This window comes from Diabrotica virgifera, chromosome 3 (genome assembly GCF_917563875.1).
Source record: "Diabrotica virgifera virgifera chromosome 3, PGI_DIABVI_V3a".
In the NCBI taxonomy this organism is placed as follows: Eukaryota; Metazoa; Arthropoda; class Insecta; order Coleoptera; family Chrysomelidae; genus Diabrotica; species Diabrotica virgifera.
The window spans coordinates 210,759,993-210,785,845 of record NC_065445.1 but is presented as its reverse complement, the minus strand read 5'-3'; the positions used below and the strand labels follow the sequence as shown (position 1 = coordinate 210,785,845).

At 32.7% G+C, this 25,853-nt stretch overlaps 2 protein-coding genes across 6 annotated transcripts in view; both read right to left on the bottom strand.

Annotated features, from left to right (window-relative positions):
• Nucleotides 1-25,853, bottom strand: part of LOC114332176 (syntaxin-1A) — an 850,840-nt gene that overhangs the window by 462,710 nt on the left and 362,277 nt on the right. The gene's annotated exons all lie outside the window — the stretch shown is intronic.
• On the bottom strand, nt 12,203-21,119 carry LOC126882356 (uncharacterized). Its single transcript, XM_050647242.1, has 2 exons — nt 20,595-21,119; nt 12,203-14,001 (listed from the first exon to the last, which is right to left on the bottom strand). Exons 1-2 carry the CDS (start codon nt 20,988-20,990, stop codon nt 13,195-13,197), a joined length of 1,203 nt encoding a protein of 400 aa, XP_050503199.1. The 5' UTR covers nt 20,991-21,119; the 3' UTR covers nt 12,203-13,194.

Below are 25,853 nucleotides of genomic sequence, written 5' to 3'. Positions count from 1 at the left end.
AGATAGTGAGATTCTCCTATTTTTATTACAGTTCTGACGTTTATTTCTAGCTGTAGATTGGTTTTTAAAAAGTTCTGCATGGCTATTTTGAGGTCTGCTTGGTTTCTTGTATCAATATTCAGGCCGGTTATGACAATATTATTTTTCCTTTTTTCTTTATCGATCCATTCCATATTCTGTTTTATTTGTGTTAATTCTGCTTTTATATCTTTATTTTCTTTTCTGAGTTCCTCGTTCTCTTCTTTTAACATTTTCATTTCCATTGCATATGATTGTTGGTCTTCTCTTATTAATTTCATCTCATCTTTTATTTCTGTTTTCATCTCTTGCATCAGATATAATATTTTCTCGAGTTTTTCATCACTTGTAATGGTGGATGTTCGATGCGTTTTCTTACTGTTTTGAAATATCTCGAAGTTTTCAGCCGGTCTTTTATTGTTCTGTTCATCTGTATAGTCGTTTGAGCTCATGGTTTTCTCGAGAAATTCCTTGCAGATCTTGGGCAATTATTGGGCGTCTCAGAGAACCCGCCGAGAAGCTACTCAGTCCACTCCCCGACCAGTTACCTAAGCTGCCCTTCTATATACCCGTTAATCTACTCCCTTCGTTTAGGAAATTTCCTTATCTTTAGTGAAAATATTTGTTTTTATTTTCTTTAAAATTTTCTGATGCCGCCTCTGTCTCGTATAATTAAGTTTTAATTGTTCAATTACCAAGAGCTCTGTTAAATATCTGTTTCTAGTTCCTTATCTCCTAATTTAATTAGCAAAAAGTTTATGGAAAATGATGATAGTCAAGCTTTGTTTAGCTTTAGATTTTAGTAATTTATAATATAATAAGAATAGGCATGCAAATGACTTACAGTTTTTACTGCCTTTTCGTCCACTGATGCACTGCACTTATGATTTCACTATTAAAATGTTTCCAAGTTTAAAATTTTTAGTTGTATTATTAAAAACTATCTTTTGTCAGGAGCTGCTATCACACCGTGTTTGTTACCAAATAAAAAAATACCAAAAAAAGTTACCAAATAAAATAAAATTGTTAAAATAAAAATTATATGTATCAACTACTGTAATCCCATCAGGAAACGACCTGGATTAGTCTCAAGAGGGCAGGTCATTTGTATTTACTATAAATAAATAAATAAATAGTCCTTAAAAAATGTACCGATGCATAATTGATACATCTTCTTACATTTACTACACCAAAAATCATGGTCTAAATTTGTACCCGTGTTTTTGTCTGACTTTACACAAATGGCAACAATTTCGAATAATATTACATTTTTTGTCTTCAATTAATACAACATTTTGCAAATATTAGATTAATTGCGCATCGTATGAGTAATCAACAATAGAAAACACTACCATTTTGTCAGAATACAAGATTAATATAACTCAAAATTGTTTTAAATTTTTTTTCACATTGTGAAAAAGTTCATCATTTAATGTTTCAAACTTACGACAAAAAATGGCAACCTCGCACAGACGCTGTCATAATTCAATGCACATGTCCAGTGGTGTCATGGTGTGGGAACGCGTGGGAACGCCGTTCCCACACTGATTAAGAAAAGAAAAAAAATAATAGAGAATTTAGGTTTTGTAAACGAAAATTAGCAATGCGTTCCGGCACTGCGTTCCCGCACTGCTAATTTTGCCATGACACCACTGCACATGTCATATTAAAGAGAGCAAAATATTATATAGCAAAATTGATTATTTTGGTGAATATCATCCAATATTTCATTGTAATCCAGTGAATAAAATTACGAAATATTCTGCACTCTGCTATAAATAAAAGGTTAGTAGAAATATATAATTTTGTTTTATAATTAAATGAAATGTATATTTTTGTGTAATGGTAGGGGAGCAAAGTATGCTAAATGTGTAGTCACTCGAGCGTTATGGGGACGTATTGGGTTGTGAAGAGTAGGTCCTAAAACCAAAAAAAGTTAAGTAAAATTTTCCATTTTAGTGGGCGCTTGCCATTTTTTAATTTAATTTTCCATTTCCAATAATCGTTTTTTCAAATTATAACGCCATCTATCCATAATTCGAAAAAATGTTTCGAATAAAAGTTACTTATTTTTACGTAAGAAATCCAAATCTTCAATAAAAAATGGGGGCTTCTATTTAAGATTTTAAAGTAACCCCCCACCCCACCTCCTTGGGGAGTCGTGTTTGGTGCCATTCGATAGATTTTTTAAAAGTATCGAATAAGTGTATTTTACAGTTTTTCGATCTGATGTTCATTTCGCGAAATATCGCGGGATTCGTATTTAAAATATTAAATTTACCCCCCACCCCTCTCCGTGGGAAGTCGTGTTTAGTATCATTCGATAGATTTTTAAAATATATTGAGCACATATTTTTTAGTTTTTCGATCTGTCATTTATTTCGCGACATATTCGCTTATTTCTTGTGAAACTTTGGGACTCACCCATTTCCTTACCCCCTGCTCAAATCGTCAGATTTTTGAAATATACACTCTTTTGCATGTACTTAACTTACCTTATCTTAATCTGACAATTTCGAGTATTTTTAAGGATAGATTTTTTTTTCGGGCCCCCCTTAACGAACTCCCCTGTGTTAAGAGCCAATATATGGTAGAGATTCATCTGCAGGGTACCAGGTTTCTCCCATATGCTAATCTGACGCGCTCGAGTAACTGCAAAAATCCCCGCTTGGGCTCCCCTACCATAACGGACTCAACATGTTAAGTAAATTGACTCTTGCATCTATTTCACGTGTCATGATGATTTTTAATTTTACTATAGAGAAAAATTAATACGTCACTATAAAACCCTCGCTTCAAAACCACCTTACTTTTACTTTTTGCTTGTTAGTTGATACACGACTAATTTTTTGAACATAAAGATATACTTAGATTTGACAAAATTCGTGCTACATAATTTTTTTAGTACCTCGGCTGCTACTGTCTAAGAGCTTTAAAAGGGAGTGGATTCTTTAATAGATGTTATGATATACTCTTATTAGCTTAGAAAAATTAAAAAGATAGAAAAATCGAAATAAGGATGTGAAATACAAAGATAAAAAAAATACAAAAAATAAAATATTGGGCGCCATTGGTTACCTAAGGGAAACCAAACTTTATACAAAAAAAATTAGAAATAAAACAAAGAAAGATAAATCAAAATAAAACAAAGAAACTTAGTCAAATAAAATGATATACATAATATACAAAATGTTTAATTTAACTTACCTCCTTTACTTTATACTCAAAATTATATACTCAGTCAATTTTTTACTGTTCTTACGATTCAAGAGACAAGGAAAGAAATAATAAATTTATATGTTGAAAATCAAACATTATTTATTAAAAAGCAAAACAAAATGAATCTCTGATCTCTGTGTTACAATTAGAGATCTAGATTATCAAATAAACAAAGATGGAACGAAAAAGTTTTACAAGCATAAAAATGATACCTTTACAATGAATGTCCTGTTTTCTTCTGTTGGTTGGTTGGTAAGTCCAAAACGCTATTTCACTACGCGAGAAAACACTTCACTGTTAATAGCTACAGCAAACAGTAAGTACATAAGGTTATCCATTGTTTATAAAAAAATTATAGAAAAATTCAGCATTCAACTCAAACATAAATTATTTAGTTAGACTCGAACATAATGATTTAAAGTTCAATAACTGGAACAAAAATATACTTTTACTCGAACAAAAATTATCAAAAGTTCATTAACTTTGACCAAAATAAAGTATGTGAGCATACTCCATGTTTTAACTGCACTGTTAAACATAGTAATGTGAAAATTGAAACTCTTCTCTCCTACTTCTGGTTCTGACTGCTTAAAAGAAATTAGTTGATACCAAAATTGGTATGAAATTATAACGACGATTCGCTTAGAAACAGCGAGAAAATCGCCGGGGTTCACGATACACCATCACATTCGCCGGGCTGGAATCAACCTAGCCGGCTGGGAAACTGGAAAACTACATTCCGAAACACTCAATGGAACTCAACTGCACATGATGATGGCCCTAAAGGAACCAAAACTAAACTTAACTCGATGGTGGCCCTGGTGGAACTGACTTTTGGGACCGTTAACTCTATCCTTCTAAACTTGGGTTCCTTCTCCCAAAAAAAAAGAAGTTACCTCCTACCTTGGCCAATAGCGGCCATACCAAACATTTCTCTACCAATCAGGTGGCAAGAAAACTTATTCAGGACATCCCATAAATGTCATGATTTTTGCTTTCTACCAATACGGACTCGTTATCTTCTCAATAACAAGATCCCTAAGTTTTCACGAAATGCGATGACTCACACTATTACAGTTAGTTTTTGCGAACTCAATATTTAATGGTTTTACTAAAAACATCGGCTTATCTAGCTCGAGTCTTCTTGTTCCAATACACATACAATAGGTTGCTTGTCTGTAAATATCATAAACCTTTATACTCTAATCTGCAACTCTGCAGGGGTTCTTCCTCTAGCTATTTGGATATACCGACGAAAATAACTCAAGACTGTAAATGTCATAAAAACCTTTTTATCTTGCAAGCTACATCAACGCTGGTGTTTATTGAAAAATATTCCGTTTACAATTTTGTAGGATATAAACAATTTGGGGAACTTTCGTACACCAAATTTCAGAGAATTGTACGAACAACGAAACAAACATCCAAACCCGTGAGAAGTGAATAACGCCATACTCTGCACAAAGACAGTACCGTTTTTCTCAGTAGGTATTGTAAACAACTATTCAATATATCGGGCGTAGCGAAAGTATTACAAATGTAAACTAGATCGAAAACTCGAATAACTTTGGTATTCAGGATGGAGCAAAAAATAATACTAGGGGCGTACTTAGTTATATTTAGACAGTAAATTTGAGACTGTTTCATAGTTGCTCATTATTTTTTAATTTATTTGATTAAAAATATCATAAATAATAGAAAGTGATTTTCTTATATTTGGAACATCCATCCGAAAATGTATACAGAGTTGAAGAAATTTACTAAAGAAACTACCGAGTCAGAAATGTCCAGTGTCATATTAAATTCCAGACAAATATTTGGATCTTGGAATTTGCAGCGTCCAGTTTATCAGTAAATTGTAAACCTCACTATTCTTATTTTTTTTATTGTGGATAAAATTATTTGATCGATATACAAATCAAGATTATAATCGCTTCTGTGCTAAAACATAGACCCAACAAAAAGATAACCACTAGTATGAAAAAGCTAAGCAAAAGAACATAATGTCAAAGAAGCTCCAACAAATTGTAACAATGTCTACTTTTTTCGCTTCCTCAATTTACGGAAAGAAACTTGGGATTTGCCGTCTTACTTGTTAGTTTTTTGTCTTTCGTGAAAATGGAAACCGCAACCTATCACAGCTTTTCTTTGCCATACTTTATCAAGACAGTTTGGACGTGAAGTTTACGATGTCCAGACAACAAAAAAGGTACGTTCGAAGTAAGGTTTCAAACTATCGTCCCATAAAACATAACAATTAACTATTTAGTTGAGGTGCTCATTTTTGCAATTATGTCGAGAGTTATTGTTAATTTTAGTGATTTATGTGATCATTATTTTTTATAAAGGTAAAGCAGATGGTAAAGCAGTAGGCTCCGATAATTTTCATTCAGAATTCTTAAAACTTATGGACTACGACGGCATAAAATGGTTGACAAATATATTTAACAATATATATGACAGAGGCATAATTCCCCAAAAATGGCTAGAATCAACTTTTATAAATCTTCCAAAAAACCCCAATGCGAAAAAGTACAAAGATTATAGAATTATAAGCCTTATGAGCTATTTACTTGAAACATTTCTAAATGTCATTCACGAAAGAATACATACAAAGTGCGAGGAACAACTAACAAGAACACAATTCGGTTTTCGTGATGCTCTGGGAACACGGAGAGATGCCACTCCGGCAATCCAATTGTGCATCTTACTGCACTCACATTTACGGCCGGCTACCACGTGCATGGCGCTCAATATTTTTACTTAAAAATAACAGCTTAGTAATAAAATAATGAGAAAAATTTCTTCAGGATCTTGTAAGGGGCATTAAACTTTGATTTAGTCACTTTCTGACTTTCATAATAATAACTTTTAACCGAGTTATTAAGCCTTGAAAATCGCAATTTTTCGTTTTTTTTTTCAATTTTTAATTGCTTATAACTCGAAAACGATCAACTTTAGAGAAAAATTATAAGAGACCTTTTTTATCCAGAATGGTCCAAAAAACCTACAAAAAGATTGTCCGGGCCAAAAATATTGATTTTTGCAATTTGATTAAAAAAAATTGTTAAAAAAAATTTGGCCCACTTTTCACTTTCTTGAACCTTATTTTGGGATGTCTCACGAATGTAATTATGCAAAAAAATCTCATGGGAATATTTTTCCCAACGAACCCGCCGTTTTCGCCTTGTCTAGATTGCAAAATTGAAATTGTTTATACCAAAAAGCTTTTATCTATGGCGTTATTATGCGTAAACTAAATTCTGCATTTACTACTTCTGCACTAAAGTCTACATAAATTCTGAAGACATCAAATCAAAGAGAAAGGTTCAATTTATCAAATTGGATCATTTTTGATTAAAAAATGTATAATAAATGTTGTAAAATAATTTTGAAAAAGTAGTGTTTTTTAAGCTTATTAACAATTACAATAACTCAGACGCATTAACCTGTAGAAAGTTCATTTTTTTTATTCGACATGTTGGTATTCTTATACAAACTGAAACAAAATATAATGCTCTACGACCCTTAAAATCCAAGTTAGCCACTTTTTTTCAAAAATTCACCGGGCCTTTGTTTATAAACATTAGCAAATTTAAAGATAAAAATTTAGAAGAATAAAAGATCATGTTTAAAAAAATTCAAAACGATTCTTGTAAAAATGTTGCGCCATGATGCGCCAAAAGTGAAGGGTTTAACAGTAAAGCGATTCTTACCCTCTTAACTACACATTTATAAAAGTCGCAATACCTCCGGTTCGAATCAACGAAAATTGATGTTCTTTTTGAAGTGAATACTTCTTATCGAAATTTGTCGCCAAATACTAAATTCGTATTTGGCGTCATAAAAAAATCGTGACGCGAGTGGTAAGCTTGTGGTATATTATCCTCACTTCCCGATTGAAACCCGAGTGTTTCCAACATTAATATCACAAGAGGATGAGAACAAATTGACAATACTGCGACAATTTTTCAAAAACTTGTTGCCTGGCAATAGACACGAGAGCCCGGAGGGCTCGAGTTACTATTGCCGAATGGAAACAAGTTTGAGAAACAAATTAAAGCATTATTTTCTTATTTATTGTTACTATCGTGTGATATTCGAAAGGTTATTTTTTAATACTTACATACAAAATTCAAGTATGTGTATAAAAACATTCAGTGACACTTATCCCAATTAATGTGATGTGACACATTTTTCAACTTGTCAAAGTGAACAGCACAGTTTAGCAAATATTCAGACGAAGATATCAATAAAATATTATTTAAAATTATTTATAAATAGTTTTATTCATGAAATAATCTTACCTAAGTACACTCGAGTGCTTAAAATTGCCGAATTGTGTTGTCCTCGTGACTATTTGACATTAAATGCAGAACTAAAAGTTTATTATGGTTCATTTTTTTAAATGTGACAGTTGTCAAAACTAGGAAACTCGTACTTAAACAGAAACGTAGAATATTTCTGGCATAATAATAATCTGATTGGACAGAATTAAACACTTGATGCAAAATCTTACTACACGATTGGAAGTTAAAATCACTAAAAAATAACCGATCGAATTTATCACTGTTTAAAATAACATCTTGCGTTACTATGGTCCGTTTTTAAACCAAGAGGAGTAATTCAAATTTACCGAGCCGTAATGCTTGTTTGTAATTGGTTCAACTCCACTGTTATAAAATTTCGACACTAATGACATTTATGACATTTTGACACTACTAGCATTTCATAGGTTAATTAAGTTATAATCAGCGATTTTTTGTGTTTTCTGCCATATTCCTTTAATTTTTATATTTTTAGTCTACTTTTATATAAAAAACAGTTATTTTTAGAACTCTTTAGCGACGTATTAGTACAATATAATATGTATGGATTACCGTCGAAGGCCGATATGATCAACCAAAAAAGAAGATTTATTTGGTGAATATTCTGGTGACTGGTTTCTTAGGTGTGAGTCTGTCTTTTTAGTTTACTCCTCTTGGTTTAAAAACAAACCATAAGTGTATGATAATTATCGTTTTATACGATGATTTTAACGTTGTCCGCAATGCACGATAATAGTACGTATGGCTGCACATGGTTCGCTCCCGGGTTCAGGTAGGAAGACCTAACCCTTCGGTCATAACTTAACGTTCGGGTATGAGTTTCGGAGCGAACTCGTGTACAATAAAAGTGGTTTTATAGGGGTTGGGAGCGAATCCATGTGCGCCGGTACGTATACCATAATAGTAAAACATCCTGTTATATCTCCAGTATCTATTAGTGTAACATATACAAACGTTGGAATGAAAACAGAGCGAAATTTCAACATATTAACGCAATGTAAGTAAAATAAAATTAAAATTAGTGGATGAATTAGAATGGCAATTTTTTTACCTATTTTTAAAATGAGTTTTACCAAGATTAGTGGAAACAAATACATTTTTCCGTAGTGATAGAGGAGTTACTTATCACAAATTTCCACAGTAAAATAATGTTGAAACAATTGATCGTTGAAATTGATCCTAGAAACGTGTATCTAGAAAATGGGAGACGGAAAATATTAATGATTTAGATGATGGATTGAAAACGGAATTTTTACGAAAGACGCAGGCGTTTCTTGATCACAGCTTGTATGGAAGTAAAAGAGCAATGAATTTGCATATTCAGTCATGGGCAAGACACAGCTTCGGAAAAAAGTAGATTTAACAGCTGCCAAAGTCTTTTATCACTAATGTCAAAATTACCCGGAATTTTTAATCCTCAAGACGTACAAACGATGCAAAAGGTCGATTACGAATGGAGACAACTTGAAAAATACTAGTAGGCCGGGTCCTGGAACTTGAAAGTATTTGATTATGTAAAACCTGAGGGCCGGCAACTATGTTCGGATTCTTTTACCTGAGACCTTGAACAATGACAAACTGAATCTTGCCGGTAGGTGCGATGGTGCTTTGTTATCCCCTCCCTACCCTATATTAAGGGCAGATAAAAAGCGATTGTTCGCAAAACATTTTTTTGTATTTTCTGGGTCATTCTAAGCAAAAAATGTTCTTACAAGTTTTTTCGTAGGATGCATAGTTTTCGAGATAAACACGGTTGAACTTTAAAAAATTGAAAAATTGCAATTCTTGAACCCGAATAACTTGACTAAAAAATAAAATAGCAATTCTGCATGCAGCATTTGAAAGTTCAAGTCAAATTATACCGGTTTTGATTATTTTCATTGCTAAAAATTAATTTTTTTGATTGTTAAACAAGGCTATGTGCTTGCGTGATGTTTTCAGTGCATTTAATCGAACGAGTACGTACAAGTGCAAGTGCCTGCAAACAGGCAATTTCTACGCAGCATTCATAGCGCGCAGGTGACAAAATGCTCAAACACAAAAAAAAAATAATTTTTAATAATGCAAATAATCAAAACCGCTATAATTTCACTTGAACTTTCAACTGCTGCAAGCAGAATTGCTATTTTATTTTTTAATAAAAAGTTATTCAGGTTCAAAAATTGCAATTTTTCGATTTTTGCGACTGAAATTTCAACCGCGTTTATCTCGAAAAGTATGAGAACAAAAAACTTCTAAGAACATTTTTTGCTTAGAATGACCCAAAAAATACAAAAAAGTGTTTTGTTTTGCGAAAAATCGCTTTTTATCTGCCCTTAATATGAGGTCAGGGAGGGGATAAAAAGGCACCATCCTTCCGGCAAGTTTCAGTTTGTCATTGTTCAAGGTCTCAGGTTTTGCATACTCAAATACTTCCAGGGCCTGCACTATAGGATACTCCAAGAGAAATCGAAAATCTGGATGAACTCTATTTAAAATAGGTCAAATAATCAATTTTGTCAGTAATCCTTTATTTTATAATTAGAGTATGACTTGGTATTGCCTATGTTAATTTTCAACAACTTTCAAAAGTAAATTTATAAGTACTGTGCAGTATACGTCCAAATATAATCAGTGTGCAGTCCTATAAAGTTCTTCTAACCTTCTATAACCTTCTGCGGGAAAAGTCATGTTAAAATTTTTTTTCAACGATAATGGACCCTTGCTTATAGAGTTTACAAAATCTACCGTGCATATCAACGAAAATCTGTATAATGAAACATTTAACTAGCTCCATCAAGCAATACGATACATATAAAGGATCGTTTAAACACAGCGATAAGTCACAGCAACTAGTTGTGATGACAAGTTGCTGTGATTGAAACGCTGTTTAGACGCTGTGATAAGTTGACCACAACAAGTTGAAGAGGGGACCTAGACCCTTTTAGACCCTTCAATGAATTACAACTAGTTTTAATCCTAAACAAATAGATCCTGTTACTTTCAAAATATAAAGGTTGTTTATGTTATACAGGGTATTTACAAAGTTATAACCAATTTTATATGAAAATCGTAACAAGTTTAACTCACTGTATAAATAAAAATAAGCACAACGGCAATGGTTTATTGATGCCATATTTTTTTATTTATTGTCAAAATTTTTAAAAATGATTGATATTGCTAATTTACTTTATATCTAATAAAGGGTGAGTTAAAACTCAAGTACATTATTTTTTCAGTAAAATTTAAATGGGATACCCTGTATTTTATATCACTATTAAAAAGTACCATTACCGTACTTTAATTTGTATACAACACTCCCTCCTATTCGTCTGTCTACGCAAAAGAAAAAGTAATAAAAACGCGTGATCAAGGGATCAGGTACCTGCTTCTTGAAAAATAACAGTCGAAGAGTCCGATTAGGTACTTACTTCCCAGAAGTTGTATCGGATTATTACCAACAACTGTTTACCACGAATTCTGACTGTTTGACTGAAGTTTTAGTGCTTGTAGGCCGTACGGCATTTGAAAAAGGAAGATTTTTTACGTGACAATTTACCACCTTTAGTGAAAAATTCCGCAAAAAAAGATTTTACGGAAATCTGAAAAATTTTTGTGAAAAAATCGCTCGTTTTTTTTTCAGTTTTTCATGGTTAAAAAATATTTATATTTTTTATTTTTTGGTCAAATTGTGGTAAATTGTCACGTAAGAAACCTTCCTTTTTCAAATGCTGTACGATTTTTTTATTTCGGATATTCCAATCCTGAGATTAACTGTTGGCCATCATTTTTCGAGGCCTCGACTTTTGCGCCCTCTACAATATTAGTGTACGTGCATAAATGATAAAAGATATATTTTTTGTTCTCTATAAGAGTTAGGTATTAATATGTAAAACGTTTTATATTCATTTTTAATAAAGGTTCTGAGAAAAAAATTGTTATTTTTGGTTTTCTAAAGTGTACTAGTACCTTACTAAACTGGACTGATGTTTTGGGGTTACAAACGTTGTTTAGACGCTGCCATATGTTGCTGTGATTTATCGAGATTATTCCTAAACGTTGTTGACAACTATCGATCGCAGTAAAGCCGTAGCCATGGAGGAAGTATTACTGTCAGTATTAGTCGGATGTTTAGTAGTAAAGAAAAGGGAAAACTCGCGAAAACCCAGATCTAAGTGGAGCCGCAAGTGGTTACTAATGAGAAGGGAATTCTCTCATGTGAAGTTAATGCAAGAATTGAGTAATGAGCCAAACGACTGGCGAAATTATTTGAAGATGGACGAGGGGACGTATCATGAGTTGTTAAGCTTAGTTTCTCCGTTTATTACGAAACATGATACTTTAATGAGAAAAGCGATATCCCCACACGAAAGACTCTCAGCTACCTTACGATTCCTTGCCACCGGAAGAACCTTGAAGGACATAGAATATTCAACTGCCATTTCTAAACCATCTCTGAGCTCAATAATCCCAGAAACCTGTGAAGCTATTTATAAAGTACTACAACAATTTATCCAGGTATGTGTTATTTATTATAGAACATTTTTTTCTATACAGAACAGTTTTCTATTTTCTTTTAAAATAATGAAATATAATACATTATAATGATAGGGGAGCCCAAGCGGGGATTTTTGTAGTTACTCGAGCGCGTCAGTTTATAACATAGGGAGAAACCTTGTACCTTGTAAATGTACCCCTACCATATATTGGATTTTAATACAGAGGAGTTCGTTAACGGGGGTCCGAAAAAAAATCTATCCTTAGAAAAACTCGAAATCGTCAGATTAAGATAAGGTAAGTTAAGTACATGCAGAACAGTGTATATTTCAAAAATCCAAAAATCCAGTTTGAGCGGGGCGTAAGGATATGGGCGAGTCACAAAATTTCACAAGATAAATGCGAATATTTCGAGAAATAAACGTCAGATCGAACAACTAAAAAATCGTGTTCAATATTTTTTAAGTATTTATCGAATAATACTAAACACGACCCCCACGGAGAGGGGTGGGGGTCAATTTAAAATTTCAAATAGGAACCCCGCGATATTTCGCGAAATAAACATCAGACCGAAAAACTGCAAAATACACGTATTCATTATTTTTGAAAAATCTATCGAATGACACTAAACATGACCCCCCACGGAGGTGGGGTGGGGGGTTACTTTAAAATATTAAATTGGAGCCCCCATTTTATATTGCAGATTTGGATTCCTGGCGTAAAAATAAGTAATTTTATTCGAAACATTTTTTCAAATTATGCATAGATGGCGCTGTAAACGGAAAAAATGATTGTTGGAAATGGAAACTTAAATTAAAATGGAAAGTCCCCACTTAAATGACAAATTTTACTTAACTTTATTTGATTTTATGACCTAATCTTCACAACGCAGTAGTTCCCCATAACGCTCGAGTAACTGCAAATTTAGCCTACTTTCCTCCCCTACTATAAAACTAATAATCGTAAAACATAAAAAAGTACATAACGTAATAAAAGATAACATAAAGATACAATATAAAGTCAATAATCATAGAACAAAGTAGTAAATCATCGAATATGAAAAATAATGTCCTACTACACCGATAACTTTGAAAAGAAGCTTGAAACATTGTTATCAATTGATTAGTCGAAATTTATATTGGTTGTTCAGGGGTCAGGGTTGTTTTGGACTGTTTGTTGGATCGTTAGGCAGTGCCATGTTGGATACATCGGGTGTATCACGGTTGAAAGTTTGGGGGTAGGGAAGTGTGGGAGAGTTTGTTGGATCGTTAGGCAGTGCCATGTTGGATACATCGGGTGTATCACGGTTGAAAGTTTGGGGGTAGGGAAGTGTGGCAGAGTTTGTTGGATCGTTAGGCAGTGCCATGTTGGATACATCGGGTGTATCACGGTTGAAAGTTTGGGGGTAGGGAAGTGTGGCAGAGTTTGTTGGATCGTTAGGCAGTGCCATGTTGGATACATCGGGTGTATCACGGTTGAAAGTTTGGGGGTAGGGAAGTGTGGCAGAGTTTGGATGCTGTAAAATATTGTTACTGGAACTGAAAGGCCAAGGATGGTCTGGCATTCCCGAGATGTAGAGTAGGGGGTAGAATTGTTGGTGGTAAAGTTGGGGGTTATATGGCTGACTGTTCATTACTTTATAATCTTTGGAGAGTGTTTCAAGCTCCCCCTCAAAAATCACGTCATTTATGAGTTTTCTCGCGAATATGGCCTGGGTTCGTTTAAGGGAACGTAGCTTATGGGCTACATACTTTCCGTAGGCTTCGAACTCATCATCAGGATGAATATTTTTTAGCCGCTCTCCCGCTAGCTCTATCACCTCATCTGCCGAACTCAGCATCTTTTTTTTTTTAGACTTAGCGTTTGGTGATGGTGACGTGCTACATCTATCATCACCTGACATTGGAAGAGCCACCTCTCCTTCTTGGGAATGGGGTAGATGCATATGTTCTGAATCCTCCTGTTCGAAATAAAACAACATTATCAGTTTCCACTAAACTTATTAGAGCAGGCGGTATCTGTTCCAAAATACCCTCATTTGGGTAAATCATACTTGACCTTGTAGAAAATTTTTAAAATTTAAAAAGGCTGTATCATCCGAGATATAGCAATGAAAAGGAGAAAAAAATTGAATTTTCAAGTATTTTTTTTTCACAAATTGTTTAATAATAAATTTAGCCCACCTTTTGAAGCATACGCATAGTGATAATACTCGTAGTATCATTTTTAATAAATAGTCCATTTACACACGGTTTTTGCTCCAAATTTTAACGAAACGCTTGGATTGACATGAAATTTGTCATACACATAGTAGCTTACATGTCAAAGAAATAAACTGATGCTTGGGCCGATGCGTGGGCAGAAATGGATAAACTGACTAAGCAACTTTTGTTCTATATAGTTTTTTCACCAAGTCAAATACTTTTCGAGTTATTTGTAAGTGAATATGTATATTTATTATAATAAATTATAATAAATATATATTTTATCGATTATATATAAATGATATATTTTATCGAAAAAAACATTCTTAGCAAAAAATATAGCTTGTAAAAAATTTAAATAAAAATGTATGTATGAAGTCTGTAGACCCAGAAGAAGCAGAGTTATAGTTAATGAAAAGTAGATTCATATTCGTCAAATTCCAAATCGAAAATTTCAACGCGAAATAACCAACAAATGAAGCACTTTTCGGGGGAAACTCAATAGAACTATTGTAAAGCGTTTAAGAAATCTTTATATTTTGTTTTTAAAAAAGTTTCACGAATCATCAAAAGTAAGCTCCATGTACGCTCAAAATAAAGTGATCCCTTTTTTTGGTAAAATAAATCGTGAAAATCACCTCTTACTTAGCATGCCAAATGAAACTAATCGTCACCGATTCACAAGTTACTTTACTTATGTACCTATTGCTTATTAGTATGTTTCATCAGTTGAAAGTGCTTATTTTTGAAATTAATTGGTTGTAAAGGGTTAACAATTGTTTTCTTTACTTTTGAAAAAATACCAAAAATCTCAAAGAATAAAAAATTTAGATTTTTCTTTTAAGAATATTTTGGGTTTTTATTTTTCTGTTATACAAAACAATTGGTTAAGAAATGGCTTTTCAAAATTTACATGCACACGTGATTAGTGACTTGTTCAAGCCCTTTCAAAAATAATCACTTTCAACCGATGAAACTTACAGATGGTATAAACAATACATAAGTAAGGTAACTTGTGAAGCGGTAACGATTAATTTCATTTGGGATGCTAATTAGGAGATGATTTGTTTATCAAAAAAAAGAGACCAACTTTATTTTAAGCGTAATTGTTTACTTTTGATGCTAAACACTTTTTCCAAAAAGTGCTTTTTTTTGTTTATTTCACGTCGAAATATTCGATTTTGAATTTGACGAATAAGAAATCACCTTTTATTAGCTGCGACCCTGGGTATCTAGACTTCATATATACATATTTTTATTTGGTTTTTTATAGGATATATTTTTGCTAAGAATATTTTTTTCGATAAAATATTTTCTTTTTGAGTTATTTGCGAAAAATCGTCTAGAAACGAGGTTTTCTGTTGAAAATTAAACATATTGTCGTAAATAACCCGAAAAGTATTGCCTTAGTGAAAAAAAAAACTCTATAGAACAAAAGTTAAGTTGCTTAGAATTAGTCAGTTTATCTATTTCTGGACTTATTTTGAATGTAATTTTTTTCACCCCCGAGAAGGGGAGAAAGTCACCCCCTGGGCAAAAGCACACATCGGCCCAGTATCACTATATTTATTTGACATGTTAGCTATGTGTATGACAGATTTCATGTCAATGGAAACGGTTTTTTAAAATTTGGAGGTTTTGCAATATTGTACCGTGAGTTAATGGACAATATTATTTGGAAGCGATTAAAGCAAAAAACTTAGATCCTATACAATTTACCCAACTCAAACAGATACCGCCTGATCTATATGAACGGCTATATTTGGCATGTGACAGAAAGAGTTCTTCAGTTGTGGTCGAGGAAATGGATTGAGATACGTTGTATATAAATTTATATTCAATTTGTATTTAAAACTTTTATTTATATTTTAATTGGTAATTTAAAATTTGTATTGATTTTTGTTTTTCAGTTCCCTAAAACTGCCGATGACTGGTTAAAAATTGCCTCAGATTTTGAAGAGAAGTGGCAATTTCCTCATTGTTTGGGCGCTGTCGATGGTAAACATATCCGGATTGTTCCACCAAAGGATAGTGGTTCCTATTACTTCAACTACAAAAAGACACACAGTATAGTCTTGATGGCCATAGCAAACGCTCACTGCGAATTTATACTGTGTGATGTAGGAACGAACGGTCGAATATCTGATGGAGGTGTGATCAATAACACTCTTTTCTACGAAAAACTTATAAACCATCAATTAAACATTCCTGGGCCCGAACCAGTTAGCTTTGATCTTGACCTGGAATATGTTTTTGTCGGGGATGATGCCTTTGCATTAAGACCTGATCTTATTAAGCCATACGGTCGGGAGTCCCTTAATAACGAGAGAAGAATATGCAACTATCGTATATCGAGGGCACGGCGAGTTGTTGAGAACAGTTTTGGAATTTTAGCTTCACGATTTCGTATTTTTCACACTGCAATAAACTTAAATGTGAAAACCATCGAATCACTAGTTCTTGCTTGCTGTGCATTGCACAACTTCTTGATGAAAAAATCATGTAATTACTCCTCTCCTAAAAGTTATGATCGAGAAGATATTATCGATGGTACTAAGCAACTAGGTGCAAGGCCTCATCCCGATAAATTCCACAATCTCGATAGAAGTTCAGGAGGTCAAGTTTTACAACAAGCAAAAACCGTTCGAGAAAAGTTCTGTACGTATTTTAACGGGGAGGGATCAGTTCCTTAACAAGAAAAATTTGCATTGAAGGTTTGACATTTATAGTTAATTAGTGAAAAGTATATTAAGTAAACTAGAAGATCATTTGAGACCCAGGGATGTTCTTCAATATGTTTTTTGTTATCAACCTGTACTTATTATAATATACCATGGGGGATCTACTTTGAGGTGGATGTGAGAGCTGGCATTCCGATTTTTGCAGAACAAGTTAGGTGATAGGCAACCGACACAATAATTTAGAATTTAATGTAATTTTATTTTAAATTAAAATAATTTTTATTTTAAGATAATACAGGGTGTTTCATTGGGAAAGTAACACTCAAAGAGGGCACTTAGGCGGTCTCAAAAATACCATACTTAATAGGTCTTACTTCAATAATATCAAAGATACTGGGTGTTTTATCTATTTTGCCGAGATATTTTCTTATTTGGTTCATAACTTTTTAACCACACTGTATATTTATTTGATATTTGGCACGCAAATATTCTTTGAGGTGTACAATCAAGTAATTTATTTACAATTGTAAAAAATCCAGGTCCGGATTAAAAAATATTGGAAAAATATCCCGACCCAAAAACAACACCCTGTACATTATTTTTTTTAAAATAGATTTTGCATTTGAAAAGAGGATAAAAACTAAATTTAGTGGTATACTTTGAATTTTCGGCAAAATGAATTCTCTGGTCAAATGTTGAATTTGAATTCAGAAATTATACGAATTTCGAGAGCTCGAAGTAGAAAAAAAATTGAAATACGACTTACAACTTGTTAAACACACTGTATATTTATTTTATATTTAACACCGAATATTCTTTAAAGTGTCCAATCAATTAATTTATCTACAATTATAAAAAATCCAGGGCCGGATTAAAAAATATTGGAAAAATGTTCCGACCCAAAAAACACCATGTACAGTAATTTTTTTAAAAATGGATTTTGCATTTGAAAAGAGGATGAAAAACTAAATTTAGTGGAACACTTAATTTTCGGCAAAATGATTTTTCTGGTAAAATTTTGAATTGCGAGAGCTCGAAGTAAAAAAATTAAAATGTGACATAATTTTAATTAATACCATTATTTAATCTAAATTGGTAAAATGTTAACATTTCCGTGTTTTTTTTTTATTATTATGGCGATAAATAATTCATAACAAATATTCACCTTTAATTAATGAATAATAAATAAAGGGTCCACAAAAAATACATTACTTTAATCAACGGACTATCTTAAAAATTAAAAAAAACAGAAAAAATTTGCTGTAAAATAACTTTGGAATATTTAAAATCCAAAGTTTATAACGAGGAAATAAATAATAGGGAAGAACTTCTTGACCGGATTCCAGACGCCTTTCAAGAAATGAAGAATAACCCTGACGAGATTAGGAAGTCAGCCAGATAAATAACAAAATGAGCAAGATTTTGCCTTTAACAAGGTGGTGGCCATTTTGAACAATTACTATAGTTTTGGTAAGTTATTTTTCAGAAAAATTTTTCTGTTTTTTTTTTAATTTTTACGATAGTTCGTTGAATACATAAAGTTGTGTATTTTTTGTGGACTCTTCATTATTTATTCGTTAATTAAAGGTGAATATTTCTTATGAATAATTTGTCGCCATAATAAAAAAACACTGAAATGTTAACATTTTACCAGTTTAGATTAAATAATGGTATGAATTAAAATTAAGTTACATTTTAATTTTTTTACTTCGAGCTCTCGCAATTCACATAATTTCAGAATTCAAATTCAAAATTTTACCAGAAAAATCATTTACCAGAAAAATCACTAAATTTAGTTTTTTATCCTTTTTTTCATGTGCAAAATATATTTAAAAAAAAATTTTAATATACAGGGTGTTGTTTTTGGGTCGGGATATTTTTCCAATATTTTTTAATCCGGACCTGGATTTTTTACAATTGTAAATAAATTAATTGATTGTACACCTTAAAGAATATTTTCGTGACAAATATCAAATAAATATACAGTGTGGTTAAAAAGTTATGAACCAAATAAGAAAATGGCAAAATAGATAAAACACCCAGTATCTCTGTTATTAATGAAGGAAGACCCATTGAGTAGGTATGGTAATTTTGAAACCGCCAAAGTGTCCTCTTTCTACAGTTAACGTATGTTACTTTCCCAATGAAACACCCTGTATAAGTCTATCTTCAGTCAATGACTGTGAAATATTTTTTATTTGTTATAAATAAAGTCACTAAGGGCTGGTTGTTCGAACGCTAATCAACAATGATCATTATCAAATATTTAATTACTGTCACCAACTGTCAATGTCAACTTTGTTTGGGTTGCTGAAAACATAATATGAAATTACTTAATCAATTATGTTAATAATTGTTATGTTAATTGATTAACTAATCTCATAATTTTAATCAATTATGTTTTCAGCAATCCAATAAAAGTTGACATTGACAGTTTTGGTGACAGTAATTAAATATTTGATAGTGATCATTGCTGATTAGCGTTCGAACAACCGGCCCTTAGATTGACAAAAACAATTATCTCTGCTTAAGTTGGTCATAGAAAATTTTTATTTTGGTTTAAATCTTCGTTTTTTCTTCAGCAACAGTAATCTGCAAGTTAGAAACTAATGGGATGTACTGTACAGGGGCCGCTTCAGGTGTAAATGTTTATAACGAAATTTGCGTCCTTATTTTCAAACCCGAAATAAGAGGTTGAAAAATGTTTTAGGCATTTATTTACATCAGAATATGAAAATATAAGTTTTTAGCAGGAGAATAGCCTTCGATATTTGACTTCTCAAAATAAACAATTTGTAATATCTAAGCAACAAATTCACCAATCGGGCTTTACAAATATTTTTTATGTTAAGAATTGAAAGATCTTAATTTTACAGCCTTAAAGAATAAAAAAGTTATTTTTACAATAAATAATGCAATTGCAAAAACGGCCATTTTGGACGTTTCGCAGGCTGTTTTGCAATAAATAATTAACGAAATTAAACTTACCATAGCTAAAATTTTAGGTTTTTAATTTAATACAATTTTTTATTTCTAATTTTTTCTCTAAAATGAATATCCTAGCAGCAAAATTAAAAATCTTCACAAATTGCAAATTTAATACAAGAAGAACGTGATAAATAAAAAAGCTTCTAAAATTTTTGGTTACATTTTAGTAGAAGTTATTCCTCACATGGACATTTACAACATCTGATAGGTTTCAAAAATTCCTGAATTATAACACGTATGACTTTTCTCAGGATTCGAAAAAAAATTAATAGGTACCTTAAAACACATTGAAAATTTTGACATGCGTCAAAACTTTGCATTTTACACCGTTCCCCTTTATTAACACATTTTTAACCAGCGCATATCACAGGAAATTTAATTACCTTTATTTTATTTTGCTACTACTTTGCTCCAAAATGAATCGGTTTAAAGTTATAAGAAAAGAAAATAGAAAAAAATCCATATTTTTAGTAATTTTTAAATATTTTACTTTTTTTTATTAATGTTTCGGGCATATTTGGAAGGCAGCATAAGTCAATTATTATTATTGAAGTTATCACCTAAATTTTTCTGCAAAAATCCGAATGCCACCTCTCACATCCAAAAATAGACAGTTTTTCACAGATCCGCCCTAGTCTAAATTTTGTTAAAGGTACCTAAAAAAATTTGATTTTACTTACATATTGTTCTGTTTCTGGATTGCCATCACTCATGGTACTCCTACTAGGTCTTGCAGATTCCTGGTCTCTCAGAAAATGCAGAAGGTCGAAGTACCACAAACTAGGTTTATACACACCATCCTGGCCCGTCCCGGATTTTTCCGATTTGACAACTTTTGACAGTTCTCTCTTATACACCGTACGTAATGCACTAATTTTTTTGATAACGATATTTCGGTCTGCCGATGAATCAAACTCCTGGAATTTTTTTACGAGCTCAGCATATGCAATATCTCTTTTATTTCTGTCGGAGTAATCTTTGCTCTTAACGAGCCACAAACACGTATGACTTCTATAAAGTTCAATAAACTCAGTCAAAAACTCTCGAGGAGTAGGTTGTTTTAATTCTTCTGCCATTTCGCCTTTAAAAACTAAGATAGACTGAAACGGAAACTCTGTCTTTCTTTGACCGCGCAACAACACAGACAGAAAATATTGAAAATACTATCAAGTAAAGGTGGGCCAAATATCATTACTTTGTAATCCCTTTATGGGCAAAACGGCAAAACGTGATATTTCACGTTCTTTTCTCACCCAAGATATTGATATGCCCAGACCCAAGTTTATTGTTTTATTGCACCACTTAACTACAGCTGGGACTGCAAATAATTACGAATACACTAGTAATGAAAAGGCTTTTAGAGTTTCAGGTTATTGAATTTGTGTTCATCGTATTTGTATCGATATTCAATAATTTATTTTAGTCTTTTAAAAATACCACCAGTGCCAAATAAAACGATAAATTAGTAGTTTATGGAACTTTTTTTATAAAATTGGGTGACAATTCTGCGTCATTTAATATTTGTAAAGACCCCCTCTGTGGCTCAGTGGTAAGAGCGCTCGAAAGGTCCGAATGGTCGTGAGTTCGAATCTCACCAGGGTCAGAAATTTTTCGTTTATTATAAATTAATACATAAATGAAACTAGTTGCTGTCCTTGTGGGATCTCGGTACTCACCGGAGTGACCGCAGACGTTCGGATACAATTAGCGTCTCTTTGCAAAGACAATAATGACGTCGACTTTGCAAAGTAACAAGACACTTACTCAACACACACACACTACACATTACTCCCCTGAGTTAGTAATATAATAAGTTATAGGCTAAAACAAATTATTATGAAATTGACTGGCCAGTTGGTTGTAAAAACCAGTGCTAATAAAACACAAAACACAAATAAATAAAAAAAATGGCATCAATAATCCATTGCTTTTGTGCTTATTTTTATTTATACAATGAGTTAACTTGTTACAATTTTCATATAAAATTGGTTATAACTTTGTAAAATACCCTGTATAACATAAAAATCCTTTATACATTTGTAATGGCGAAGTTAAGAAGATTTTGAATATAAAATAAAATAGAGGGTATTCCAATAAAAAAAAAATAAGTTTGGTCTGCCACTATGTTATCGAACATCCTATGTAACATTCTAATTAATTTTATAAATGTGAATCTCAAAGTTAACTACAATTTTTGTTATTAACTTTTATTGCTATCTATTACTATAACGGATCTACGTAGCTTTACCCCACTAATCAATCGGATATGTAAATTAATTGGATATGTAAATAAATTCTAATCCGGTAACCCAACCCCAATGATAAATCGCTGTACCGTTTAGACACGACGATTCAATCCAAGTTGATTCAATCCGATACCAACCTCAACCCAACTCCAACTTTGATAAGTCGTGCGATGCACCGTTTACACACAATGATAAGTTGCAACAACTCGATTGACCTTGATAAGTTGTTTGATTTATCGCTGTGTTTAAACGATCCTTAAAGGGTCGTTTAAACACAGCGATAAATCAAACAACTTATCAAGGTCAATCGAGTTGTTGCAACTTATCATTGTGTGTAAACGGTGCATCGCACAACTTATCAAAGTTGGAGTTGGGTTGAAGGTGGTATCGCATTGAATCGCAGCGTCTAAACAGCGTTTCAACTTATCATCACAACTAGTTGCTGTGACTTGTCGTTGTGTTTAAACGACGCTTAACGAAAACGTCCAGAGAAGATCTCACGTAGTGGCATTCTTTTGCACGACAACGCTTGGCATTATGTCGTCAATATAGTGAACGAAAATTTATGGTAAAGACGAGATTCCGTTGGAAAATTTACTCTAACAAGAGCGGACCAGATACTAGCAAAATGGCAACACTGTTAAGAGTGACCAGGGTGACAATTTAGTGAACAGTAGCGTAGATATCTAATTTAAATTTAATAAAAGTTATTATTTTGCAAACATTTGATTTTAAGTGTAAATTGTAAATGACACCATCGCATCTTCTCAAATTATGTGGGTATCAGCAAATATTTTATTTTACGAAAAAGTTTAAATAAAAAAATATCGGTGTTATCAACATCTGTGATATACCTAGGTACATAGTGATAACACTAATCGACTCGACTGAACAGATCCTATTGTAAAATAATAATACCTGTATAAAAAATTGTCAATAACATTAATTATCACATATAATTAAACAGTAAGTATGATCAAATTTATATGTTTTAGTAACACAACTGCTCATAAGTAGTAAACCTTACTGTTTTATCTCTGATAACTTTCATGTTATTGTAATCTTTTGACTAATTGATGGACTTGTTAGTGTCCACGCTTCCAAGCCATAAAGAAGAGTAGAGAACACGTAACACAAAAGCATCCTTAGGCGTAGTTCTAACCTTATATCCTAATAACAAAGAAACTTTGTAAGTTTAATGAATGATGCACGTACTATTTCAATACGTGTCGTAAGGGGCCGTTCAAATATTACGTAAGGGGGGAGGGTTAAAAATCTTCAAAAATTGCGTTACGTAATACGTGAACGCCCCATTAAGGTGCGTTACGAAGGGGGATGGGGTCAAAAATCTTCAAAAACCGCGTTACGTACGTACTTGAACGCTCCCTAATTTCTTTGCTTTGGTCCACATTTGATGTTATCCATGTTCCTAATTATTTGTAGTATCCACACTCTCAATTACAGTATCTTCAATAGTCAATTGGATGTTTGCGTGTGCTAATTTAGTCATGGTCATGCATTTAGTTTTCTTTAAATTAATCTTCAGTCCGTACTCATGACAGCGTTCACTAAGGCGTTGCATTACGTTCTCTAAATTCTAAATCATTGTCTTAATCCGTTATTATTAAGGCCGGGACACACATATCCGCACCGAACCAGCACCGTGTCCGCACCGCGCCCGCACCGAGCAGAGACAGCAAGGCTGGCCATGCTGTCTGTGCTCGGTGTGGGCTCGGTGCAGATATGTGTGTCCCGGCCTTTACTGTATCATCTGCAACTCATAAGTTGTTCCAAAATTCTCCATTGATAGATATACCTTTATCGACCTTTAGATTGTAACTCTTTAGCGACGTATTAGTATAATATGGATAATCGTCGAAGGCCGATATGATTAACCAAAAAAGAAGATGTGTTTGGTGATATTTCTAGTGACTTTCTTGGGTGTGAATATGTCTTTTTAGTGTACTCCTCTTGGTTTAAAAACAAAGCTTAGTAATACTTTTAAATAGTCTGGTGCTTATCTATTGGTATCTGGATACCGCGTATGAAAAAAAAGTTGATTAATAGCAAGCTGAAAATTATTACTGTAAATACTAGTTATTAAAATTAGTTTTCGCTCAAATAGTGACTAATAACAATTGTGTTACGTGTTAATCATCAAGAACAAGCTGTAACTTCAGTCAGTAAGAGATGTTTTACTTAATAATCTTCCAATTTAAACCCATTCAGTGTCAAACTGTCAATAGTTTTTCACTGGTGCTATCCCGTCCCAACGGACGCCAACGGTTAGGCAACCAGTATTGCAGTGATGTATCCAAGGTTATCACTTATTTCCAGACATCCAAAGCGTTAATATAAACAAATTCAAGTTACTTTTGACTACATGAGTAACAATTTAAATCAATGTTCCCCCACTGTTAGCAACACCATGTTTGGACCCAATTCTTCCAGTAATCTTACTAGTTCATATGCAACTGCTACTATGACTAAACAACGTCCGAAGTATCCCAAGAAGACCGAAGCAATTTTATAATTAGTTGTACGTCTCTATAGTATCCAATGATTGTATATCCAATTTTTTTCTTCGTAATTTTTACGTAATGTTATTTAAAATTTAGAAATTAACTGTTATAATACCTAATTAGTTTTAAGTCCTTATTGTAATTAATTATTGTATAACCAATATTGTTTGTGTCAATGGCCATTGCTGCCGAGACACATAAATTTAAATAAAAAAAAATTATTATTTTAGAATTTGCTAAAGCGACATCGATTTAGTTAAATAAAATATTTGACAATATTCTGAAATACAAAAAAAATTATTTTCCTCAACAACTTCAGAAACATTTGTTGATCAGAATTAAAAGAAGAAATTATTAAAACATAGTTGTTGTTTATGCTTTTTGAGTTGATTTTAAAAATAAGAAAACATCTTGAAATGTATTTTTTATTTATTAACAAAAGTGGAAAACACTGCAAAATTGTTTGCACTAACTTATAAAAAAAAACAAAAATAACAATATTATAAACAACAAAACCGAAAAAAACCGATAAAACCGTTTGAAAAATTAAGTGTTACGGTTCGGTTCCAAAAATTATATTTAATATCAAATAAGGGTTCAGTTTCGGTTCTGGTCCACTAAAAAATATCCGTTTCGGTTCGGTTTTCTGTTTTTAGCGGTACGGTCCGGGTCCCTGGTGCACACCACTGGACGGCTGCAATCAGCCGAAAGATGACACTTTGTGATAAACTATTTTATGGCATGGCCTCGCTCAGCCAAATATTGTTATATCTTGAGCGAAGGGTGAGTAGTTCTTCCGATAAAAGATACCGCATTATGATTGGTCACAACAGCAATATCCGATTTTTTGAGTGGCTCTTTGTCCACGTGGACTGATCAACAGTTCGATGAAAACTTAACTGGGTGATTGCCCATATTTTAAAATATCATACCAGGAACATCTGAATGTAGAACCTTAAAACTTTTATATTTTACACATCTTAGTCATTGATAGTTTTGCAGTTAATAACTACTCCTGGTAGGGTACTTTTGCTTTCATTTTTATGGCTTGCTTTTATTACAGATTACATTATATTTTTACACAGTCTCACGGAAATACGAGGCGACCATACAACGAAAGAATATCCCCGTTTCTACGATTGTCACATCTTTGGTCCACTCAAAATTTTGT

Coding starts and splice junctions, on each gene's coding strand:
- LOC126882356 (XM_050647242.1), bottom strand. CDS start 20,990: ATGGCAGAAGAATTAAAACAACCTACTCCTCGAGAGTTTTTGACTGAG. Junction 14,002..20,594: donor ATCCAGAAACAGAACAATAT/GTAAGTAAAATC, acceptor TATTTCGAACAG/GAGGATTCAGAACATATGCA.